The sequence below is a fragment of the Fusarium poae genome, chromosome 1, assembly GCF_019609905.1.
Source record: "Fusarium poae strain DAOMC 252244 chromosome 1, whole genome shotgun sequence".
Classification (NCBI taxonomy): Eukaryota; Fungi; Ascomycota; class Sordariomycetes; order Hypocreales; family Nectriaceae; genus Fusarium; species Fusarium poae.
Window position 1 is genome coordinate 2254565 of NC_058399.1, and position 20537 is coordinate 2275101.

General features: G+C 47.4%; 7 protein-coding genes across 7 annotated transcripts; 4 read left to right on the forward strand and 3 right to left on the reverse strand.

Moving 5' to 3' along the window:
• Positions 1-919: 919 nt before the first annotated feature.
• On the forward strand, positions 920-2875 carry FPOAC1_000739 (uncharacterized protein; the record flags this gene model as incomplete). The annotated part of the gene is made up of 3 exons (XM_044845350.1): positions 920-1226; positions 1280-2727; positions 2783-2875. 3 exons carry the CDS (start codon positions 920-922, stop codon positions 2873-2875), a joined length of 1848 nt encoding a protein of 615 aa, XP_044711266.1.
• Positions 2876-3612: 737 nt separating this feature from the next.
• Positions 3613-4101, forward strand: FPOAC1_000740 (uncharacterized protein; the record flags this gene model as incomplete). The annotated part of the gene is made up of 2 exons (XM_044845351.1): positions 3613-3866; positions 3918-4101. The coding sequence occupies 2 exons, from the start codon at positions 3613-3615 to the stop codon at positions 4099-4101; spliced, it is 438 nt and encodes a 145-aa protein (XP_044711267.1).
• A 208-nt stretch (positions 4102-4309) lies between these two features.
• Positions 4310-5886, reverse strand: FPOAC1_000741 (uncharacterized protein; the record flags this gene model as incomplete). Its single annotated transcript, XM_044845352.1, has 2 exons — positions 4310-5784; positions 5835-5886. The coding sequence occupies 2 exons, from the start codon at positions 5884-5886 to the stop codon at positions 4310-4312; spliced, it is 1527 nt and encodes a 508-aa protein (XP_044711268.1).
• A 1021-nt stretch (positions 5887-6907) lies between these two features.
• Positions 6908-8882, forward strand: FPOAC1_000742 (uncharacterized protein; the record flags this gene model as incomplete). The annotated part of the gene is made up of 5 exons (XM_044845353.1): positions 6908-7029; positions 7082-7184; positions 7237-7723; positions 7774-7790; positions 7836-8882. The coding sequence occupies 5 exons, from the start codon at positions 6908-6910 to the stop codon at positions 8880-8882; spliced, it is 1776 nt and encodes a 591-aa protein (XP_044711269.1).
• A 329-nt stretch (positions 8883-9211) lies between these two features.
• FPOAC1_000743 (uncharacterized protein) lies at positions 9212-10353 on the reverse strand (the record flags this gene model as incomplete). Its single annotated transcript, XM_044845354.1, has 5 exons — positions 9212-9391; positions 9451-9632; positions 9691-9870; positions 9928-10089; positions 10293-10353. The coding sequence occupies 5 exons, from the start codon at positions 10351-10353 to the stop codon at positions 9212-9214; spliced, it is 765 nt and encodes a 254-aa protein (XP_044711270.1).
• Positions 10354-11261: 908 nt separating this feature from the next.
• FPOAC1_000744 (uncharacterized protein) lies at positions 11262-12886 on the reverse strand (the record flags this gene model as incomplete). Its single annotated transcript, XM_044845355.1, has 3 exons — positions 11262-11401; positions 11454-12648; positions 12743-12886. 3 exons carry the CDS (start codon positions 12884-12886, stop codon positions 11262-11264), a joined length of 1479 nt encoding a protein of 492 aa, XP_044711271.1.
• A 3417-nt stretch (positions 12887-16303) lies between these two features.
• On the forward strand, positions 16304-20282 carry FPOAC1_000745 (uncharacterized protein; the record flags this gene model as incomplete). Its single annotated transcript, XM_044845356.1, has 2 exons — positions 16304-16510; positions 16566-20282. The coding sequence occupies 2 exons, from the start codon at positions 16304-16306 to the stop codon at positions 20280-20282; spliced, it is 3924 nt and encodes a 1307-aa protein (XP_044711272.1).
• Positions 20283-20537: the final 255 nt, after the last annotated feature.

Consider the following 20537-nt stretch of genomic DNA (forward strand, 5'->3'; position numbering starts at 1 on the left):
AGTGGAGGAACGGACGTACGGAGTTTCGGGATAAATATCGTTTTTGATTGGGTACGGTAGAAGGTGTACAGGCGTTGGGATGGAAGAGATAGTAAGGTGTGAAGAGAGCGGACTTGATCTCCGCGGCGTACTTTGATAGGAAATATTGTGAGACTTGGCGATTGTTGGCTCTGAGCTTGAGTCTCCCAAAACGTAAGCAACTCAGAATTATGGAAAATTACCATGTTTACCAGTATTATGACCTCGTAGAGACAATAAGCTTGGAATTGAGTTTCGCTGACAGTAGCGATGGCGTACTCTAAGAAAGTTTCCCTCTTTATTTTACTACTGATCACTGTTCACTAGTAAAGACTGCCTCCAGAGTACACAGTCTATTGACTAACTAGGTAATAAAAAATATCAGATATTTTTGTGAACCATTCAATGAAGCTCTGGGGATGGCAGACGGATAGAGATGTATAGAGAAGACGGACATGGAGCAGCGCGACTGGGAATAAAGCCGAGGAAAGACGTCGAAACAGAGAATGAACTTGAAGTTTAAAAAATGATAAGGCAGCCAATTGGAATTGGTATACTTCCCTCCATGTTTACACAGTAGCCACCTCAAGATCTTATCTGAGTAGATCTCAGGGCCCCGAACAGGATGCCGTTCTGTCAGTGAAGGTGGGGCTCGGGTTTTATAGTGCGGTATTCCAACTCCGTCTGTCAAATTTCCATTACCGTACGCTTCAAGCCTTAAGCTCGACATCGACCGCCCTCGTCGACGGTCAATTCCTCTCTCGACAGGCTTTCATAGTTCTAATCGACCTCTTTACGCCCTTGAGTCATCCCAGCGCTTTACTGCTTCGTGCGATTGACTTGAACCCCTTCCCCGCGCACCAACTACAGCTAGCTAAAAAGTAGCTTACTTCCCATCGTCATGGCCTCTCTTCAATTGCGCGCCCAGCGTGCTGCCCTCCAGAACTTGCGAACACCTACCACAGCCAGCTGCAGAACCTCAAGGTTACCTACGGCTCTGACCCGCGCCTACGCTACCGAGATCGAACCGGGAAAGCAGAGCAAACCCGCCGCCCGGCAGAGCAATGAGACCAAGGTGGGCAGGTCGTTCCAGGGCCAGGTCATGGGCAGTATTGGAGCTCGATTAAGACGTGAGAAGGAGCAGCGAGCACAATATGAGGAGTGGCGTAACCTAACAGATCCTACACGGAACTGGATGATGACTTTTGGTGAGTCCCACATCATGAGTTGTTATCAAGAGCTCCAGGCTGATAGAAGATAGTCTTCCTCTCTGGTGTTGGAATCTCATACTGGCTTGGTACTTATTGGCCAAGAGAGCCTGAGCCCTTATCGACACTCCCTCTCGGCAAGACCACAGCACCCAAGCACAACACGAAACTCGAGAATATGCAGGCCGCCTGGGCCGACTTTGTCAAGATTGTTGGCCAGGATAATGTCAGCACCGCCGAGAACGATATCGAACACCACGCTACCTCGAACTGGTCCTCGCACCAAGCTGGACCCGAAGATCGATCCTTTTGCGTTGTCTACCCTTCAACTACAGAAGAAGTGTCCGAGATCATGAAGGTCTGCCACAGACGTAGGATTCCCGTTACTGGTTACAGTGGCGGTACCAGTCTCGAGGGCCACTTTACTCCCACCCGCAAGGGTGTCTCCATCGATTTTGGCCGTATGAACAAGATCATCAATCTTCACAAGGAGGATCTCGATGTTGTTGTCCAGCCCGCCATGGGCTGGGAGGCTCTGAATGATCACCTTGGCCAGGAGGGTCTCTTCTTCCCTCCTGACCCTGGTCCTGGTGCCATGATTGGAGGCATGATCGGAACCGGATGCAGCGGTACTAACGCCTACCGCTACGGTACCATGCGTGAGTGGGTTCTCAGCTTGACAGTTGTCCTCGCTGATGGCACAATCATCAAGACCCGGCAACGACCTCGCAAGAGTTCTGCTGGCTACGACCTTACCAAGCTCTTCATCGGCTCTGAGGGCACCCTTGGTCTTGTCACCGAGGCTACTCTCAAGGTCACTGTCAAGCCCGAGTCTACCAGTGTCGCTGTCTGCAGTTTCCCCTCGATCCGCCACGCCGCTGATTGCGTGAGCAAGGTTGTTGGTCAAGGCGTTCCTGTCGCGGCCGTCGAGATCCTCGACGATAACCAAATGAAGTGCATCAACGACGCAGGCATGACGTCGAAAGCTTGGGCTGAGGCGGCAACGCTCTTCTTCAAATTCGCCGGTACTCCCGCCGGTGTCAAGGAGCAGATTGCTCAGGTGCAAGGCCTTGCCAAGAAGGCCGGTAGCAAGACTTTTGAATTTGCAAAGAACCAAGAGGAACAAGACGAGCTATGGAGTGCACGAAAGGAGGCTCTTTGGAGTACCATGGCTGTCAAGAAGCCTGGTGACCACGTATGGACCGGTGACGTTGCCGTGCCTATGAGTAAGTTGCCCGATCTAATCGAGGCAACCAAGGAGGATATGGCCAAGAGTGGCCTGTTTGCCTCTATCGTGGGACACGTCGGTGATGGCAACTTCCACACTATCCTACTGTACAACGACTCTGAGCGACCAAAGGCTGAGGCTGTGGTGCATCGCATGGTCAAGAAGGCTGTTGAGATGGAGGGTACTGTGACGGGTGAGCACGGCGTTGGTCTTGTCAAGCGGGACTATCTCCCTCATGAGCTTGGCGAGACCACGGTTGATGCTATGCGACTGGTAAGAACACCCTCTTAATCCAAGCGATGAACATTTTACTGATTACTTGGTACAGATCAAGAAGGCTTACGACCCCCTATGTCTGCTTAACTGCGACAAGGTTGTGCGTGTTGAAAGGCCCAAGAAGGGAGAGGTTTCAGAGTGGTGAAGGAATAAATGTGAAAATGAAGGAAGGAAAAGAGGATGGGATGAAGAATATACCTGGTGTTTATGTGTACGATGTAAGAATAAAACGAAGGCTTCAATGGCGATCCAAGGGGTTCGTCTATACTTATGAGAGCCTGTGTATTTGAGCAATCGACAAATCTTTTCGATATTTGCTTGTGCCCCTGGAATAATACAAAAGTTACTAAGGAACTCCTTAGTTCCTATCTCCATCATGTAACATTGTCGGTTCTTTATGGTTGCAATTATGTTTACGTCGGTCAAATCCATCACACGTTGATTTGTTTTTGGGTCTCGTGTTACGGTAATGGAGCTATCATCAAACCAGGTGGAGAGACTACTACCTATTGTGTTATGCTGCTGTGTATTGAGCATTGATGCCAACTATTGTACTAGGAAATCCGCTATTGTGTTCTGACTACTAGCCTAGGTACGCTGAATGACGCCGACCTCGAGACATTGGGTTAAATCACACTGCACTTTTTAGTCTAGAATTGATCAATCAGTGCCTGGCATTATTGTTGTCAGTCTAGCCCATTAGGCAGTGAAAAGATGCATCAAGGGCACTGACTATTGTAAGACCAGAGTCTCTGTATACCATAGACCAAGACTTTATAAGTCTGCCACTTCTCCTGATCACCCTGAGTGTTTCCATTCACAAGACACAAACATCGAAACTTTACAACTGAACAAAACTACAATTGTAACCAAGAACCCGTCATGCCCTCCACCACCACGGACAAGGACAAGACCCAGTCGGGCACCATAGAGGGCGAACGATGCAAGTCAATCGAGAATCTCGACAACAAGATCAAGAATCTGCATAACGTAAGCGACGATGTCGAATATGGCCTTCTCAAACTTCAGTGGGAGCTTTACAGTATCAACCAGAAACGAACCAAGAAACTGAAAGCTCGGGTAAAGAAAATGGTTGAAGAGGGAAACGTCGGGCCCCTGGCAAATGGTCATGATTGGTAAGTACCTTGGTCTTCATATATAGAGAGGTTGTACTGATAGTCTTGCAGTCATCCCACAAACTCTCAATCAAACCCGAACCAAGGCCATGGTCAAGGCCAGGGAGCTTCCACCTGGCCGGCCGTACCTGAGGACTTTAATGATGAGGAGTGGTACGCATCTAATCAATGCAATCTGTCTAGAAACACCAAGCTGATATCTCATGTCACAGAACACTCTGTCCAGTTTATGTAATTCTCCGGTGACAACAAAGGACGATAAAAACAATAACAAGGTTAATAGTTGGGATATGACGGACCTAATATAGAAAGCATCGCCCAAGCGAGTATGTGTTTTTCTAAATTAGACAGAGGTATCAAACTTAATCAAAACCGAACCAACTTCCATAGCTACTCATCAAGTTCCATCAGCTCCATAAACAAATCATGATGCAAATACCCAATCAAAATACTGTAACAGTATTGACATGGCCATTCTTCAAAACCTCAAACACCATTCCTGGGAATCCATACAAAGTTGTCGTAGAGTCGCCATTCGCTTCGGCGCGCTTTGCACCGCTCTCCTCCCATCCTCCGAGGAACTCGCAGCTGCTACCCGGACTATCACCCCAGCCACGATTAAGGACCATGCCGCGTTGTCTTTGTTGCGAGTCGTTGCGAGGAAATGCGGACGCCCATATCGCGTTCATGCGATCCTCGATCCGTGGGAAGGGTGTTTCTGAATCTGTTGGCCCATTGGCATCGTCTATAAAGGAGTCCAAGTATGCGATCTCCCAGCGACAACGTCGGTGTCGGTTAAACTCATACGAACCGGGTATGTTGCCATGCAGTACTAGCTTTGTGGCTACTAGTCGATCGGGAGAGTGTGATATGATACCCTCCGCTTCGTTTGGTCTGTTTCCGGGAGGAGCCTGAGAAGGGGGTACGCGGGTGGATACTAAGATGTCAAACCCGAGGTAGAAGTAATTGTAGAAGCATTCGCCATTTGTGTCAAGGCCGACATGGTCATCGACAGCTTCTTCATTATCAGATGCATCAGATCCATCGTGCAGAGAAGACTGATCTGTATCAGTTAAATCCTCTGGTCGGCCAATATCTACGGCTTCTGGTCGAGCTTTGGTATTGCTTGCGGCGCGCATTTTATGGATGACCATCTTCTGATCGTTCTTGCGATATATAGCATTCGGGGGGCCTAATTCCATGAGTAGATCTTGAGGTGTCGTTTCGCCAAGAGTGATGATAAAGGAGTTGCTTGTCCACTTCCTGAACATTTGTATCTTTCCACCACCATACAGCCGAACAAGCGAGATCTCGTCAGGGTACACGTCTTTGCCACGAGGTATCACAGTAGTAGACTTAATACTAGGCAGTATTTCTGTCCAGAGGTTCGGCCGGGCATCGGCCCACGAGTCACCACTGAATACAGCCATGGATGTTGCGACTTGGCTAGAAGCCGATGCGAAAGTGGACACTACATCCTTCTCGGCGGAGTATTCAGAAGGGTTTAGTGAGAAGTTGAAGGCAACTCCAGGATACGATAGGACGTATATGCCGTTGTCATGAGCATTGGGTGGCGGAATGAACTCTCCTGCATATGTTGGTCCAAGTAACTTGTGGTATATGTGCCTGAATGTTGGTCCTGATGTCGAGTCACCTGGCACAGGCGATCCTGTAGATGCCGGCTTGACAAGGTCTCTCTCCTTGAACGTGATGTGATTCTTGGTAAAGTCGGTAACTTCGATAAGCCGCAGCCGTTGCTCGGGACCGTCAAACCTTAGCCGAACGCCATTCGCGGGGAGACTGACTCCGACGGGTTCGGTAACGGGTCGGTCGGGGGAGTATAAGAGCTCGATCTTTGGGAAGCGCTGGGGTTCGGCTTTGAGACGGGTGAGGACATCGTGCAGGGTTGCGCCGAGGACTGTATAGAAAATATTAGCAGCTATTGGGGTGATGGTAGTAGAGACCAACCTAGAAAGCCCAGTGCTCGGCCAGGATGAAGTTGAGCGGTAAAGAGGGACATGATGTTGATGGCAAGTATGTACTATGTAGTAGACAAAGCTTATCGCGGGGCTGGTTTAGGGGTCGAGCCGTGTAAGAGCTCGCTCGGCTCTCATATGAGCGATGGAGATTATGTGTCGCTAACCATGAGTTGAAAATGCAGATCAAAGATGGAGGCTAGAAGAGAAAGAATAAAATAACTGGAATTCGTCGAAGAAAAAGGAATGGTCACGAGTATCAGTTTGTTGTTTAGTCACTTATGCAATGTACAATCCAGGCCTTATCGAGTGAGAAGTGACAAGTCTCCCATGTGATGCGATTCTGTGACGCGGGGGCCTTAGTTTGCGATGACGTAGGGCGACCACATGTTCCTTTTTCCTATATAGACATTACCTAGGTAGTTAATCATTGGATTTGATTACCTCTATTGTTAGCAAGTCAGGTTATGTCGGTAGGTAGGTAGCTAGATACCCTAAGGTATCTCCGTAAGGGAATATTGGTTGATACCTTATTGCATTCTGGCTAGACCCTGGAAAAGACTAGTAGTACCTTGTTGTCTACTGGTTACCGCTCTAGGTAACCCAAGTAAACCGAACTGTTAACCAAAACAAGATGTGACGAATGAATTCTTTGACAGATGAGGTATATGCTTTTAATAGAATTCACTCTTTTCTCACAAAGACTAGAAAGAAAGAAAAATGAATGATTATCATGGTGAAAACAGTAATACAGTACCTAGTTTAGTACTAAGTTTAGTAGCTGTCAGGCAATTAACACGAGCCTCGGCAACTGCATACAGTGCCTGTGGGGTCAACTCAAGCTGACGTTGGAGACAACGCTTATACAGGTGACAAGGTAACTTTTATCTTATCTTCAGATACAAGTTAATCTCTATATCTACCAAGGTACCAGCTCACCCCAGCATAATCTCAATTGAAACACATTATTTGTTGAGTATTCTCATTGTGACTCAAATCCCACAATTGACGCCGTCTCTCCTTCTGAGCCTCTGAGCTAGCCACACCAATTCTCTCCTTCACATCATGGCTCCATCCGACTTTTCAGACTATCCCAAGCCAGTCGAGGCTCCCTCGGTAACCTACAGCCCACAGGTCGAGAACAATCCTATATTCAGAGGTCTTCCTCTTGTAATTGGTGCCAACATGTAAGGATCCTGTCCTAGGTATGGTAAACGTATTAAAGTTGACATTGCCCAGCATCTCAAAAGTAGGATTTCTTCAGCAGTATTTTTGGAACAATGCAAACTTTGGCATTATTAAAGACATTCCTGCTCTCGATGATATACCTTACAGGTTCCACGTATGCAAAATATCCATGTTCGTGACAAGCTTGGGCATCTAACTCTTTCTAGCCCACTGTTACTCCCCTAGGCCCAACAGGGCCTATGCTCGAGTTCGGATCAGAACTCGTCCAGTCTCAGTACGCAGAATCAAAGGCACGCTACTATTCTGCAAGTGACTATCATGAGATGTACAAGTCTGGAAAGATGACCCCTCTCCAAGTTGCCGAGACCCTTCTACCTCACATCTCTAGACCTGACGGAAAGTATGCGGATGGTTGGGTTGAAAATCACGGCAAGGATCATCTCGTCCTTGAGGCTGCCAAAGCTTCAACTGAGCGTTATGCTGCTGGTAAACCTCTGGGTGTTTTGGATGGTGTACCTATCGGTGTCAAAGACGATACTGATGTCAAGGGCTTCCATAACCACATCGGCATGAAGTACAATCCCGCGATTGAAACTTTCAAGGAAAAGAAAGAGTCCTCATGGCCGGTGAAGAAGCTCCAGGAAGCTGGTGCTGTGGTGATTGGCAAAAACGCCATGCATGAGCTTGGGTCTGGTAAGTTTTCCCTTCAAAATATCATCAAATAAACTACTGACCTTGATCAGATACCAGTGGATGCAATGTGAGCACGAATTCCATCATACTAAACTGTAACTGACACATTTAGGCCGCCCAAGGAACACCCGCCAACTGGCACAACAAGTCATATTATCCAGGAGGTTCTTCTTCTGGAGGCTCATCTGCCGTCTCAGTCGGTATCGTGCCCATCTCCGTTGGCACAGATGCCGGAGGAAGTATTCGCATTCCTCCGACCTTCAACGGTGTCTACGGCCTGAAGACGACTCACAACAGAGCTGTGTACATGAATAACACCATGTGTATCACCGGGCCTATCGCAGCAAACGTCGCAGACCTGACCATTGCGTATCGTATCATGTCACAGCCCAATCCTGACTGCCACGTTCAAGGCCGTTTTGCACTTTCTGTCCCGCCACCTAAAGACCAGAAAAAGGTCATTGGTATCTACCGCGACTGGTGGAACCAAGCCGACCCGCGTGTCCAAGAGATTTGTGAACGGGCAGTCGATTATCTCTCCAACAAATGCGGCTACGAACTCGTCGACATCACAATCCCTTACATCCCCGAGGCGCAGCTTGCACACAGTGTAATCTGTATCACCGAGATGGCAGAGTCTGCTCGTCGGCGAACCCCTAATCCCGCAGATTGGCTTTCTCTTGTCGGTGCTGCTAATAAAGTTCTGATGACTGTCGGAACCAGGACACCTGCTGCAGATCTTCTCAAGTATAGCGCGCTACGGGAGCTCATTATGCAGCATCTGGCGTTCTTGTTTCAGAAGCATCCTGGCCTTCTCATCCTCACACCAACGTCGCCTTTGATCGGATGGCCCATTGTTCCCGGTGATGAAGCCTACGGTATGAGTGATACCAACACTACCATCCGAAATATGCTCTATATCTTCTTGGCCAATTTGACCGGTACTCCTTCACTATCGGCACCTATCGGATATGTTGACCCAGACCAGGGTGAGGGTAAGCTACCCATTGGTTTGATGGCTACAGGAGAATGGGGTAGTGAGGAACAGCTCCTCGCATGGGCAGGTGAAGCAGAAGAGTATTTGCACAATGCAACAGAATCTGGTCGACGCAGACCTAATGAATGGTTGGATGTGGTGGATCTTGTGAAGGAGACATAGAATCACTTGGTTCCTTATTCATGGTTCATGACGAGCGAGTGTGAAGCTCTTGATTGTCAGAACTGCTCCACCGTTTTGCAACTGCAGGGTTTGGATACTTTGACGTAGCACAATCCTTGGATCGAATGCCTGGCACTTAACCATTGTATAGCGAACAAAAGTACAAGCGGGAAAATTTGAGTGATTGAAGTACAGTAACAGGATTTGTACATAGCAATTCAAGACGACACTGTTGAATTACCTCAAAGTGGTTTCATGTCCGTTTCATCATTGTTGATGCCTATCTTGGATCTTCGCTAATGCTACTATTTTCGTGGTGAGCTATCGTGTTACTTTGACAGGAACTTGGAAGCAAGGCTCATGAGACCTCCAGCGCCACCACCCTGTCCACCGGCACCTGCCTGTTGCTTGAAGTACATCTTCAGAGCGACCTCACCAGCCTGCTGGATAACACCCTCCTTGCTGGTTCCATCCGCTACCTTGCCGTTCGCAGCCTTGTTGTCAAATAGCTACAAGACTCATGTTAGCCGGGAGTTTCCTTATGTTTAATCCAATGGGTATCACTAACCTTACTGGCCTCGGCCAAGGCAAGACCAAGGAATGCAGTCTGGCTGTTGCCGCCAGCGCTACTCTGGCTTGAGCCTTGTGTGTACATCTTGAGGGCTTGCATAGCAGCGGCCGTACCGAGACTCTTGCTGTCCTGCTGGGGCTCGTCGTTGTCGTAGGTGCTCTTGTGCTGCTTGATGGCATCTAGTGGACACTCGTAGTCAGTATGATATCCCTCTTGATATAGATCTTAGTCTCTCACCTTCTTCATCAAGATCCTCGTCAGCGAGCTTGTTCTTCTTCTGTCCGAGAGCACCTAGAATGCTGCCAAAGAGGTCCTTGTCGCCAGATGATCCGGCCTTCTGGTGTGCCTCTTCCTTGGCGTTGTCAAAGTCGACGTCTCCGCCGAGGAAGCCTCCGAACCCACCACTACCTTGAGCCTCTGTATACTTGTCAATATTGTTTGTTTAGTGCCTAGGAGGGAGCGTTGGGGACTAACGGATGCCACCAGCAGGGGGGTACTGTTGCTGCTGCTGTCCATATTGGCCTCCCTGCTGTTGGCCATAGCCGCCTTCCTGGCCGTAGCCTTGCTGTTGGCCATAACCCTGTTGTTGACCTCCGCCGTAGCCTTGCTGCTGTCCGTGACCTTGTTGAGACTGGTCTAGATAGCAGAGTATGTATTAGTATGTATGAGTTAGAACTTAACAATCATGGTGGAGGGCACTGAAGTGGCAGAGCTGTTTTACAACACTCCAACACCATGCGATGATGGTATCGTATGAGGGGCATCATGAATACATGGCGGGGTAATCAAAGCTCTCCTGGTTTCAAGCTATGGCGATGCGATGTAGACGTTCAACATACCTTGACGCTTGTCCTTGTCATCATCAAGGTAATCCTTGGCAGCGTTGATGAGCTTATCCATGATTTCGATTTAGTTTTGAAGGGTTCGAGAAGTAGAAATTGTCTTGACGGAGCTATTTAATTTGAAAGAGGAGATGTAAGAACGAAGTCGATGATGGAAGAGGAATGGACTAGAATTGAGGGGTTGCTGAGCCTATTGTCTCAAGTACAACAAGAGCACCATCGTCTGGACCAAACCAATTAGAGGCCCTTATTATGTGACCCATGGTTACAGTGTCATTGATATCGTCCTATCTATGTCTGATGCCTTGCCTAATACCTCTCGATCATGTCTGACGTGGACCCAGCTGTATGTACAATACAAGCTGCTGTTATTATGGGGAGCTTGAACGGACCTACGCAATCGATTCGTAGACTAGTGGGGACCCTTAGCATTAGCTATTGCTTATTTCAGCTGTTTATGGGCCCGGGCCATTTCAGCTGAGCTTCGCGGGTCGCAACACAACGGGCGGCTTACCCAAGAAATACTCAGGTCGAGTCACTATACTCGCTAAGCTGAAGTATTAACAGTTACCTGTCCAAGCTTGAATTCACATTCATGTAGGCAATGCGTCAATTCATATATGTGGCGTTTCAAGGGCGCCCGCGTCAACTATATCTGCCAAATTGCTCCTACACCCAAGGTATCTGTATGGTAGAATTCAGTCGTAACAGGCCTCCAATTGAGCCATGAGCAAGCTCCTTTGGTTAAGAAAGTGAAAAACAAACCCGGCTGTGAGCGTCTCGTGTATCCCGCTTTCGCCGTATAGAAATGCAATGGTAATATCAACCCAAACTCCATTGTGCCCCAGGCACCGTGTTTCTAATCGAATCCTGCTATAAATGGCGCTATACTTGTACCGTTTCGTTTCTTTCGGATCGTATGTCTCGTCGCCAATAATACTTTGGGTACGTCTGCGATTGCCGAGTCTAGGCGACCGACTGATCAATTGTCGGAGGATGGCTGGTGGTCCTCTTCTTCTCCCTCTTGGCCCATCGTAGCCCACAGGCATTGCACAACGTCTTGGGTCCTTGGGGTCCCTTTCTCCATTCTGGAGAATCCAACGTGCCTACTTTCATCAGCATCAATGCACAAAAATGTCCATTCAGGCTGGTACTTACCGCAATCAGTACAGACATATTCCTCCGAAGTCTTGAGCTTCTTTTTCTTGTCGCCTGTTCGTGGGTCTCGCTCCATCGGAATTGCAATACCTGCGTCACCCTTGATTAAAGTTGGGCTTGCGTTACCCGTTGTGATTCCCCTGCTTCGTTCGCCTTCGATATATCGTAAACCCGTAAGCATCTCGATCGTATCCGTGTGAGAAGCCCCTTCATAACGTGCCATCTTATCTTTGAGGGAATCTTGGCGATTGCCGCCTGATCCCTCGAGGTTCTCGCGTGTGAGTGCTTTGTTGAGGGCCATTCGATCAGTTTCTTTCATCCCTCTTTCACTACCTGGGCGGTAGAAGGTGCTTGACGATACACCTGTTCCTTCAGAGGGCGTCATGTCCGATCGGCCCTCCTGGCTCTGCATCCATTGTTTCTGCGCCTCGTCATTCTCGGCCTCCTCTTCGCGGCGAAGTTCGGCGATGCGTCGTTTCAATCGTTCGTTTTCAATCTTGTGCTCGAGAAAGGAGTCCAAAAGTCCAGCATTTTTTGTCGGGTACGGACGCGCCATCATAAACACAGCTTGGCAGAAGGGCGATTGATTGTTGGGGTTCGGAGCGAATTTGGCGCCAGCAATATGAGCGTGGCCGACGGTCTCAAAAATCGCATATTCGGCATCCTTCTTCTTGAAACGGTAGAAAAGTCGTAGCGGGTTGCCAGACGCGATGGATTCGTTGAGTTCTGCGACAAAAACACCTTGGTCGTCTGGGTGGATCAGATCCTTAAGAAAAACATCTTGAATCTCATCCACACTATATCCGGTGACCTGTAGAATACTCGGTGACGCGTATTTGATGCGACCATTGGCATCAAGAATTTGCAAAAAATCTCTCAATTCCTCCACAACTTTGGCGGGCCAGTTTCTTCGCTTGGTGAATTCAGTGAGGGTGCTGGCACCAGCGAGATTCATCTGTGCGAACGCGCCAGCTGGGAGGGGCCCTGCGCCAGGCACGTTGTTGGCGGCAGTGTTGAATTGATTTTCGGCTCTCGCAACCGACTCTTCTGTAGATGTTTGACCATTACCAAAGGAGCCGTTCATGTTGGAGTCATCAGCGGAATCGAGACCCATGGAAACGTCGTCCACAATACCGCCAAGCATATTATTATCGAGCATTGACATAAGATCGTTATCCTGACCACCAGCTCCCATCTACAAAATCGGGTTAGCCGGCATGATCGCAGATTGAGTTTGCGATAACCTGAGCCGAGGAGAGGGGACGCTATAGGGCCGCAGCCCCGGCTACAGCATCGCAGGGGAGGGTATGGGTATTATTGACCTGGCCACCTGTCATGTCAGGGAGACAACCGATATCGAGATTGAAACCGTAGAAGTTGTTGAAGTTGTTGTGGTGAGGGGCGCCGTGAGGCGGAGGAGGTCCGTGAGACATGGTTATTATGGTTACGTTTGCGGCCTGTCGAGTGTGCTTGATTGCATTGGCAAGGGCCCGAGAAGGGTAGTTCCAGTGGCCTCTGGCGTGGCTGTAAGCCTTCGCTTCAGTGCTTTGCTCAGTGGATGCGGCAGCGGTGGGAGCTGGGGGTTGGTTGTCGAATTGGATGAAGATGACGGTTTGATAACGTTGATATCATGAGCGGAAAAGAAGGCCATGAAACAGATTGAAACAGATATTGGAAGATTTCGGGTTGCTCGAGATCGTAGGGGCGGTTTTTTGTTCTCTAAGTTATGTGGTCTTTAGTGTGATTTAGGAAAAACGCTTCTTAAACACAGTAGCCCAGGTTCAAGCATTAAAGACAGGTAGATAGATGGCTAACCTTTCCTTGCAATCTTTCCACACGAAGAGACAAAGCGTAATACTAGACTTGATTGTAATCAAGAAACAAAAAATCTAAAGATAATCCTAGAAAACGCTTGTCGGGAGTCAGAAAAGCTTCGAGTGGACGATGGCATCATGGAAGAATAGGGCGAAGGGAGAGGGGTCATTGAGTGGAAGCCATAGGAAGGGAATGTTGTACGATAGGGACAGAAAACTCGAATTACCTGTCTGATTGACTGGACCCTGAAACAAAGCAGGCGTCTGACATATGACGACACCAGGCAGGTAAGTTATGTGCAAGAATCAAAATAGGGAAAGGGTTGGATAGACATGTTGAGAGGATGAGGTGGGACAAGATAAAAAGAGACAGAGAGGCGATACAACACGATATCAAAAGTTGCAATTCACCTAGGCAGGTAGGTACTAAGACAGACACTTACAGGCAGCGTTAAGAACAAAGGATGGCCCGCTTTCTGTGTCAAGCAAGCCAAACCAAAGCCCGAGATCGTTTTGTATGGTATAGATCGTTTACAGAAGAGACGGGAGCGAGTTTTATTATTTCCCCTTTACTTTTCGATCGGACGACAGTCACAGCAGGGCCACTAAGACAATACAAGGACTGTAAGGCAGATGTATCAGCGAGTTGAACACCAAAACATGGCACTTTTGCAAAACTGGATTCTTGCAGACATGGGATTTTGGGCATGAAACGTCACCTCTTGTGCCCGAAGCTTCTCGGCAGGCCCCCCTGTCTTGTCTTTAGCCTCATGGGCACTTGTTCAATTCTCCAGCCAATGTAGAGCCTTTGACCGGAGGTTCTGCCCCGAGAAAACCGGGTGGATTGCGTCTAGGAGTATCTCCGGTCATTGTCATTGGATACTAAAGAAGCATGGATCTTATTAGGGTACCCTTAGGCCGTCTTGGAAGTTGGAGGGCAGGAGGGTCCCAGTGTGAAGGGTCCAGTAGTGGAATTGTGCACTGCTCATCCACAGTGGCTTACTTCCATCCATAATATCATTAGTATGTACTAAGTAAGATAGCTTACCAACGTTTCTATGCCTCATTCAAACCGCAAATACTTCATAGTGGAAATTCGATTCTCCTGTGATTTCATGATTCCTGATTTGCTCAGTTCTCAGGGGGATCATGGCGGGGCAGTTCTGGTCCTATCATGCGTATACGGGTACATGTTAAAAAAAGATCAACACTTCTGTCAAGACATAGAATGAATGACTTTTGTCGTCTTTAACTATCAATACGCATTAGCCGTGACACAAACTCAAACCCCCATTGTGGGCTTTTGCCATCGTACTTGCACATATCAGCTGTCAGGCTGTGTTTTCTTCGTATCTCAACCAAAGAAATCCACTGTGGTAACAACCTTGTGTTACAGTCTTTATCATCTCTCAGCCTCTATCTGTACAAGTTTTGTTTATTGGTACAGTTGATATGGGTATCTCTCGAAGTCTAATGTAAAATCGATAGATATAGCTTTATTATGAAAAATAGGGCTCTTAGAGTAACCTTAATCTTATATAAATATAAAAGCACTGCTATATAACCTACTTATCCTTCCTTTAATATAAAGATATATAAAAGACTAAGTATTTATATTAATTAATTTACTTAAACCTTAATCCCTATTATTAATTAACCCTAGCTATAATAATAAAATAATAAATAAACTAAAGCCTATTATATATAAGAGCTTATAGAAGTCTTATTATTATTACTATGGGCAGAAGTTAATTTACTTTAATTATATTATCTATTTAGCTATTAATATAGCTATAGATAATAATAGTATTTATATAAAGGTAAAAGCTATAATAAATATTAATAAGTCTAATATTACTTAGTTAATTAAAATAGCCTTTTTTAATTACTATTTAATTAGGCTAATTAAATTTATTAATTTAATTAAAAAAGCTAAAGAAAATAAGATATTAATTAATTAGCTAAAAGTTAAAGAAGAAGCTTTTAAAACCCTAGATAAGGCCCTTAGTAATAATAAGTATTTATTTTACTAATAGAAGGAATTCCTAAAGGCCTTAAAAGATAGGTTATATATAGCCTGGCTTAAAGATATATAATAGGAGGCTATAGTAGTTATCAAGATGCCACTGTGAAAACAGGAAATCGGCGTATAAGGTTAAGCTGCTTTAAAAGGGTCAGTTAGGTAATTTTATAGGTTAGTTAAAGGAAGGTTTTGTAGGTTATGTAAGGTTTCGGTTACTCTGTGTAAGCAATAAACAAGTAATCGCAGTTTGTTGGTACAGTAGTACAGCTAGTGCTCTCTCCACATAGCTAGTGTTCAATGCACATGCACACCCGCCCTTGAGTTCTTTTTTAGCCTGGGCCCATGGGTAGCCAAGCATTTCCCAGAGACTGACGGTCTGGTTTGCGGGTTCAAAATGGGGTGGCGCCGGGACTGGCGACTGGTTTTATTTCGCCACACATTGTTCAGGGTCCTTTGAAACTTGTTCTCAATCCTCTGACGTCGAAAAGACGTAATCTTTTAGATGTTTTTATTGAAGTGCAAAAACTTCGGGCAGGACATAATGTGCCTTATCATGACAGTATGATGCTCTTATCGCCAACATTTCGCTCACATAACATCTGAAACCAGATTGCTCCAAATTAATGATTAGTGAACATGCAGCCTGTACGGGCAGGCAACTCACCGTCCGTAGAATCTGTCCATTTGAGATGGCCGTTGTTTTCCGGGGCCTGTCTTTCCATGACGGGTTAGATACCGTCGTTCGCCAAAACCACGGCCAAACTTGAATGCACGTGCTCACGCATCGGCTGTTCCCAAGCCCAAACCTCTCAACGCGTCTCTCCTCCCTTTGTCGCGTTGCCCGTCAACTCCGCTGGCTGCCTGGTCCAAACTAGTGCAGCACTTTGAGAGTCACCCACCTGTGATATCAACTTTTTATGTGATTTGTATACTGCAGTTCTCAATCTGTAGATGAATCAATCGAAAAGGTCCTAGCCTTTGTACCTGTCACGCCCCCTAATGTGGTAATCATCATGTCTAGAATCGACAAGCTTTCGATTTCGGGTGTCCGATCTTTTAGCCCTTCTGTTCGAGAGGCTATTCAGTTCAACACCCCTCTAACTCTTATTGTGGGTTACAACGGCTCCGGTAAAACGACAATTATCGAATGTCTGAAGTATGCCACCACCGGCGAGTTGCCGCCCAACAGCAAGGGCGGCGCTTTCATCCATGACCCCAAGGTACTTTCACGCACTTCTATTCTCAATATACAACATACCTGCTAATCCATTGTAGCTTTGTGGCGAGAAAGAGGTTATGGCCCAAGTGAAACTGCAATTTCGATCCATCAACGACCGTCAACATGTCGCGACCCGAAGTCTACAGCTTACTGTCAAGAAGACGACCCGGTCTCAGAAAACCCTAGATTGCTCCCTCGTCGTCGTGAACAATGGAGAACGAAGCACCACATCAACTCGACAGGCCCAGCTAGACGAGATGATACCAGAACGTCTTGGCGTTTCACCTGCAATTCTCGATGCCGTCATTTTCTGTCACCAAGATGAATCTCTCTGGCCCCTGAGCGAACCAGCCGCCTTGAAGAAACGGTTCGACGAAATCTTCGAGGCTATGAAATATACCAAAGCCATCGACAATCTCAAGGTTCTCCGAAAGAAGCAGGTTGAACAGTTAAGCAAACTCCAGAATGACGAGGCTCACAACAAGGTAAACAAAGATCGAGGTGACCGTGCAGAAAAGAGGATGAAGGCCTTGCAAGCTGAAATCGAAGGGTCTCGCGAGACCTGCGAGTCCATCAGTGCCGAAATGGAAGAAACCCAAGAGAAAATCAGGACCACTCGGGAAACGGCAAACAGCCATCTTGCGATCGTGCAAAACCTTGACACAAAGCGCGAACAGCTTGAATACAGGGAAGAGGCTGTCAAAGAACTGAGGTCCACTATTGAGGAACTCCCCGATGATGACGGCAAATTGGAGAGCGATCTTGCACATTATGAGGATCGTATGCAACATCTCCAAGACGAGGCCGACCAGAACAAGGCTCAGTACAACGAGTTGCAGAATGAACTAGGACAATCCCGAAAGGAATTATCTACTAAGCTTTCCGAACAAGGCAAGCATCAGTCAGACAAAGACAAATACGAACGTCAATTAAAGATACGAAAGGAGATGATCCAAGAAGCCGCTCAGTCGTATGGCTTCTCGGGCTTTGACGGGGATCTTTCAGACAACCACGTCAAGTCATTCAATGATCGCCTTCAGAAACTCCTCACTGAGAAAAAAAGGGACTTGGAGCGCTTGCAGAAGGAGAACTCTGCCGAGTTGGACCGGGCTACCGGTGTCATCACCGAGCTAGAGGGCCGCAAAGCTGCCCGCACTCAAGATCGCGTGTCAGCCAAACAACGAATGAGCGCCATCGAAAAGCGCACTGCGGTGCTGCAGAACGAGTCGAGCCAGATCGACGTTGATGAGGGTGCCAAAGCTGTACTCGATGGGCAGATGCAAGATCTTGACAGCAGATTCCAAGCAGCCCAAAAGACCTTTGAAAAAGCGGATTGGGACCGGCAGCTATCGGACGAAAATGATAAGCTTCATTCACTAGAGAGTGATAACGACAGGCTTGGCAGAGAGCTCGTTGAGTGCACTCGTCTTGCGTCCGAAAGAGCCCAGCTTGACTACAGGAAGAAGGAACTCGCTGACCGCAAGCGCAAGCTTGACACCCTGACGAGTACCTGGAAACCGAAGCTGGACAAGGTCCTTGGTAGTGATTGGGAGCCAGAAACGTTGGAATCCAAGTTTCAAGCATTGGTTAAGGACCAGAATAAAGTGGTTACTGAGGCTCAGAAGCGACTTGATCAGACCCGACAGAAACAACAAAAAGTTGATTTTCGCTTGAGGACAGCCAAAGACTCCCGCGATAAGAAGTCCAAAGAAGCAGCTGCTTGTCAACAACAAGTGGTCAATGCCCTTCTCACTGTTCGTGACAACGCTATTGTCGATGATTACAAAGAAGAAGTCGAGGCTGCTGAATCCCAGGTCGAGGAACTGCGCAACGACCTCAGTCTCTTCGACGCACTCGTGGACTACTACACCAAATGTAAGCGTCTACTAGACACGAAGCGAAAATGCTTGCTTTGTGATCGTCACTTTGATGAGAGTCAAGCTGCGAGCATGGAACGGTTGAGCAAGAGGATAGACAAGCATCTTGACCCGAAGGGTAAGGTCGACACAGAAAAGGATCTCAAGGAGATGGTCTCGAGTCTAGAGAAGCTGCGATCTGTACGCGGTTCCTACGACACATACGAGCGATTGACGGCCGAACTGCCTTCTCTTCGCGAAGACTGCAAGACTGCAGAGACAGAATTTGACGCCTTGGAGAGACAAGTTGAAGAGCAAGCGTCTGTTGCATCCGCTGAGGAGGAGAAGCAGAAAGATCTGGAGGACATGTCCAAGACTGTTTCCAACATTGGGCAAACCGTCAAAGACATTGCCGAGTCGGAAACCCAGGTTGATCGTATTATGTCTCAGCAGATGTCAGGCGGAGCAACTCGAAGCCCTGACGAGATTCATGACCTCCAGGCTAGTTTGTCTGATCAAATGAGGACTTTAAAGAATCGTATTTCAAAGTTGACTACGGATCGTCAACGTACAAAAGATCAGCTCAACTCTCTCGAGCTCGAGAAGAGTGAGCTGAGAAACAAAATCAGCCGGGCAGCCGGACAATTGGACAAGAAGCAAGACCTGCAAAATCAGATCCAGGCACTGAAGGAAGAAGTCTCTCACCAACGAGATGTCATTCAACGTGCCGATGAGGAGTTGGAGACAATCGAACCCAACATTGCAGAGGCAAGGTCTGCTCGTGATGAAGTTCTCCGACGCGGTCGGGCTAAGGAACAGGTCATTGTCGACGCCCGTGACAACGTCGCAAACTCGGTGAATGAGATGAAGATGATGGATACAGATATCCAGGGCTATATCGATCGTGGTGGTCCTTCCAACCTGGCATCCAACCAAAGAGCCATTGCCGCACTTGAGAAGACAATCGCGAGTACCGAAAAGGAGGTTGCAGATCTCACTGTCCGCACAAACAAGCTGAAACAAGACATTGACAACGGAGACCGGAAGAAGAAGAACATCAAGGACAACCTCAACTATCGCAAAAATCTTCGTACCATCGATGTCATCCGTCAAGAGATCGCTGAGCTGGAGGAGCGTAATGCTGACGAGGACTATGAACGTCTTCAATCTGAAGCCCGTATGCAAGAAAATCATTATAATCGTCTCCTGGCGGAGCGTGGCTCCGTGATGGGAACTATGAAAACCAAGGACGAGGAGCTTGGAAGACTGCTTCAGGAGTGGGAGATGGATTACAAGGACGCCAAGAAAAAGTATCGAGAGTCGCATATCCGGGTGGAGACCACCAAAGCTGCTATTGAGGATCTGGCCCAGTGTAGCTCGGCTGTTGACAAAGCTGTAATGCAGTTTCACTCGATGAAGATGGCCGAGGTGAATCGTATCGCTGGCGAACTATGGCAGAGCACCTACCAAGGAACCGACATTGATACAATTCTCATCCGTTCGGATAATGAGTCAAACACAGGCAAACGCAACTACAACTACCGACTCTGTATGGTGAAGCAAGACACCGAGATGGATATGCGTGGCCGATGTTCTGCTGGACAAAAGGTGCTCGCATCCATCATTATTCGTTTAGCACTGGCTGAATCATTTGGTGTCAACTGCGGTCTCATTGCGCTGGATGAACCTACGACCAACCTGGATCGTGACAACATCAAGAGTCTGGCAGAAAGCTTACATATGATTATCAAAGCTCGTCAGGCTCAGAGCAACTTCCAGCTCATTGTCATCACTCACGACGAGGACTTTTTGCGACATATGAGATGTAGCGATTTCTGCGACAGTTTCTTCCGTGTCAGGCGTGACGAGCGACAGAACAGTGTTATTTCGAGAGAAAGTATTACCAAGATATTTTAGTCGGGCACATGCGGGTCAAACACAGTAGAAGGGTCGGCAGTGGATGAATATGTAAATTATAAAGGGATCTCGTAATTCTCAAACACTGGGACGGGCGTTATGAGAGTTTAAAACAATCGTATAGTATCTATCTTCCATCCAGTCTTTCTGTGTTGGACGCCGATCTGAAAGCTGTGTTTCATTTATTACTCCAATACGAGCGACTGCAAGGCATGTGAGTTCACATAAACATGAAGATAGATATGCTTTATTCAT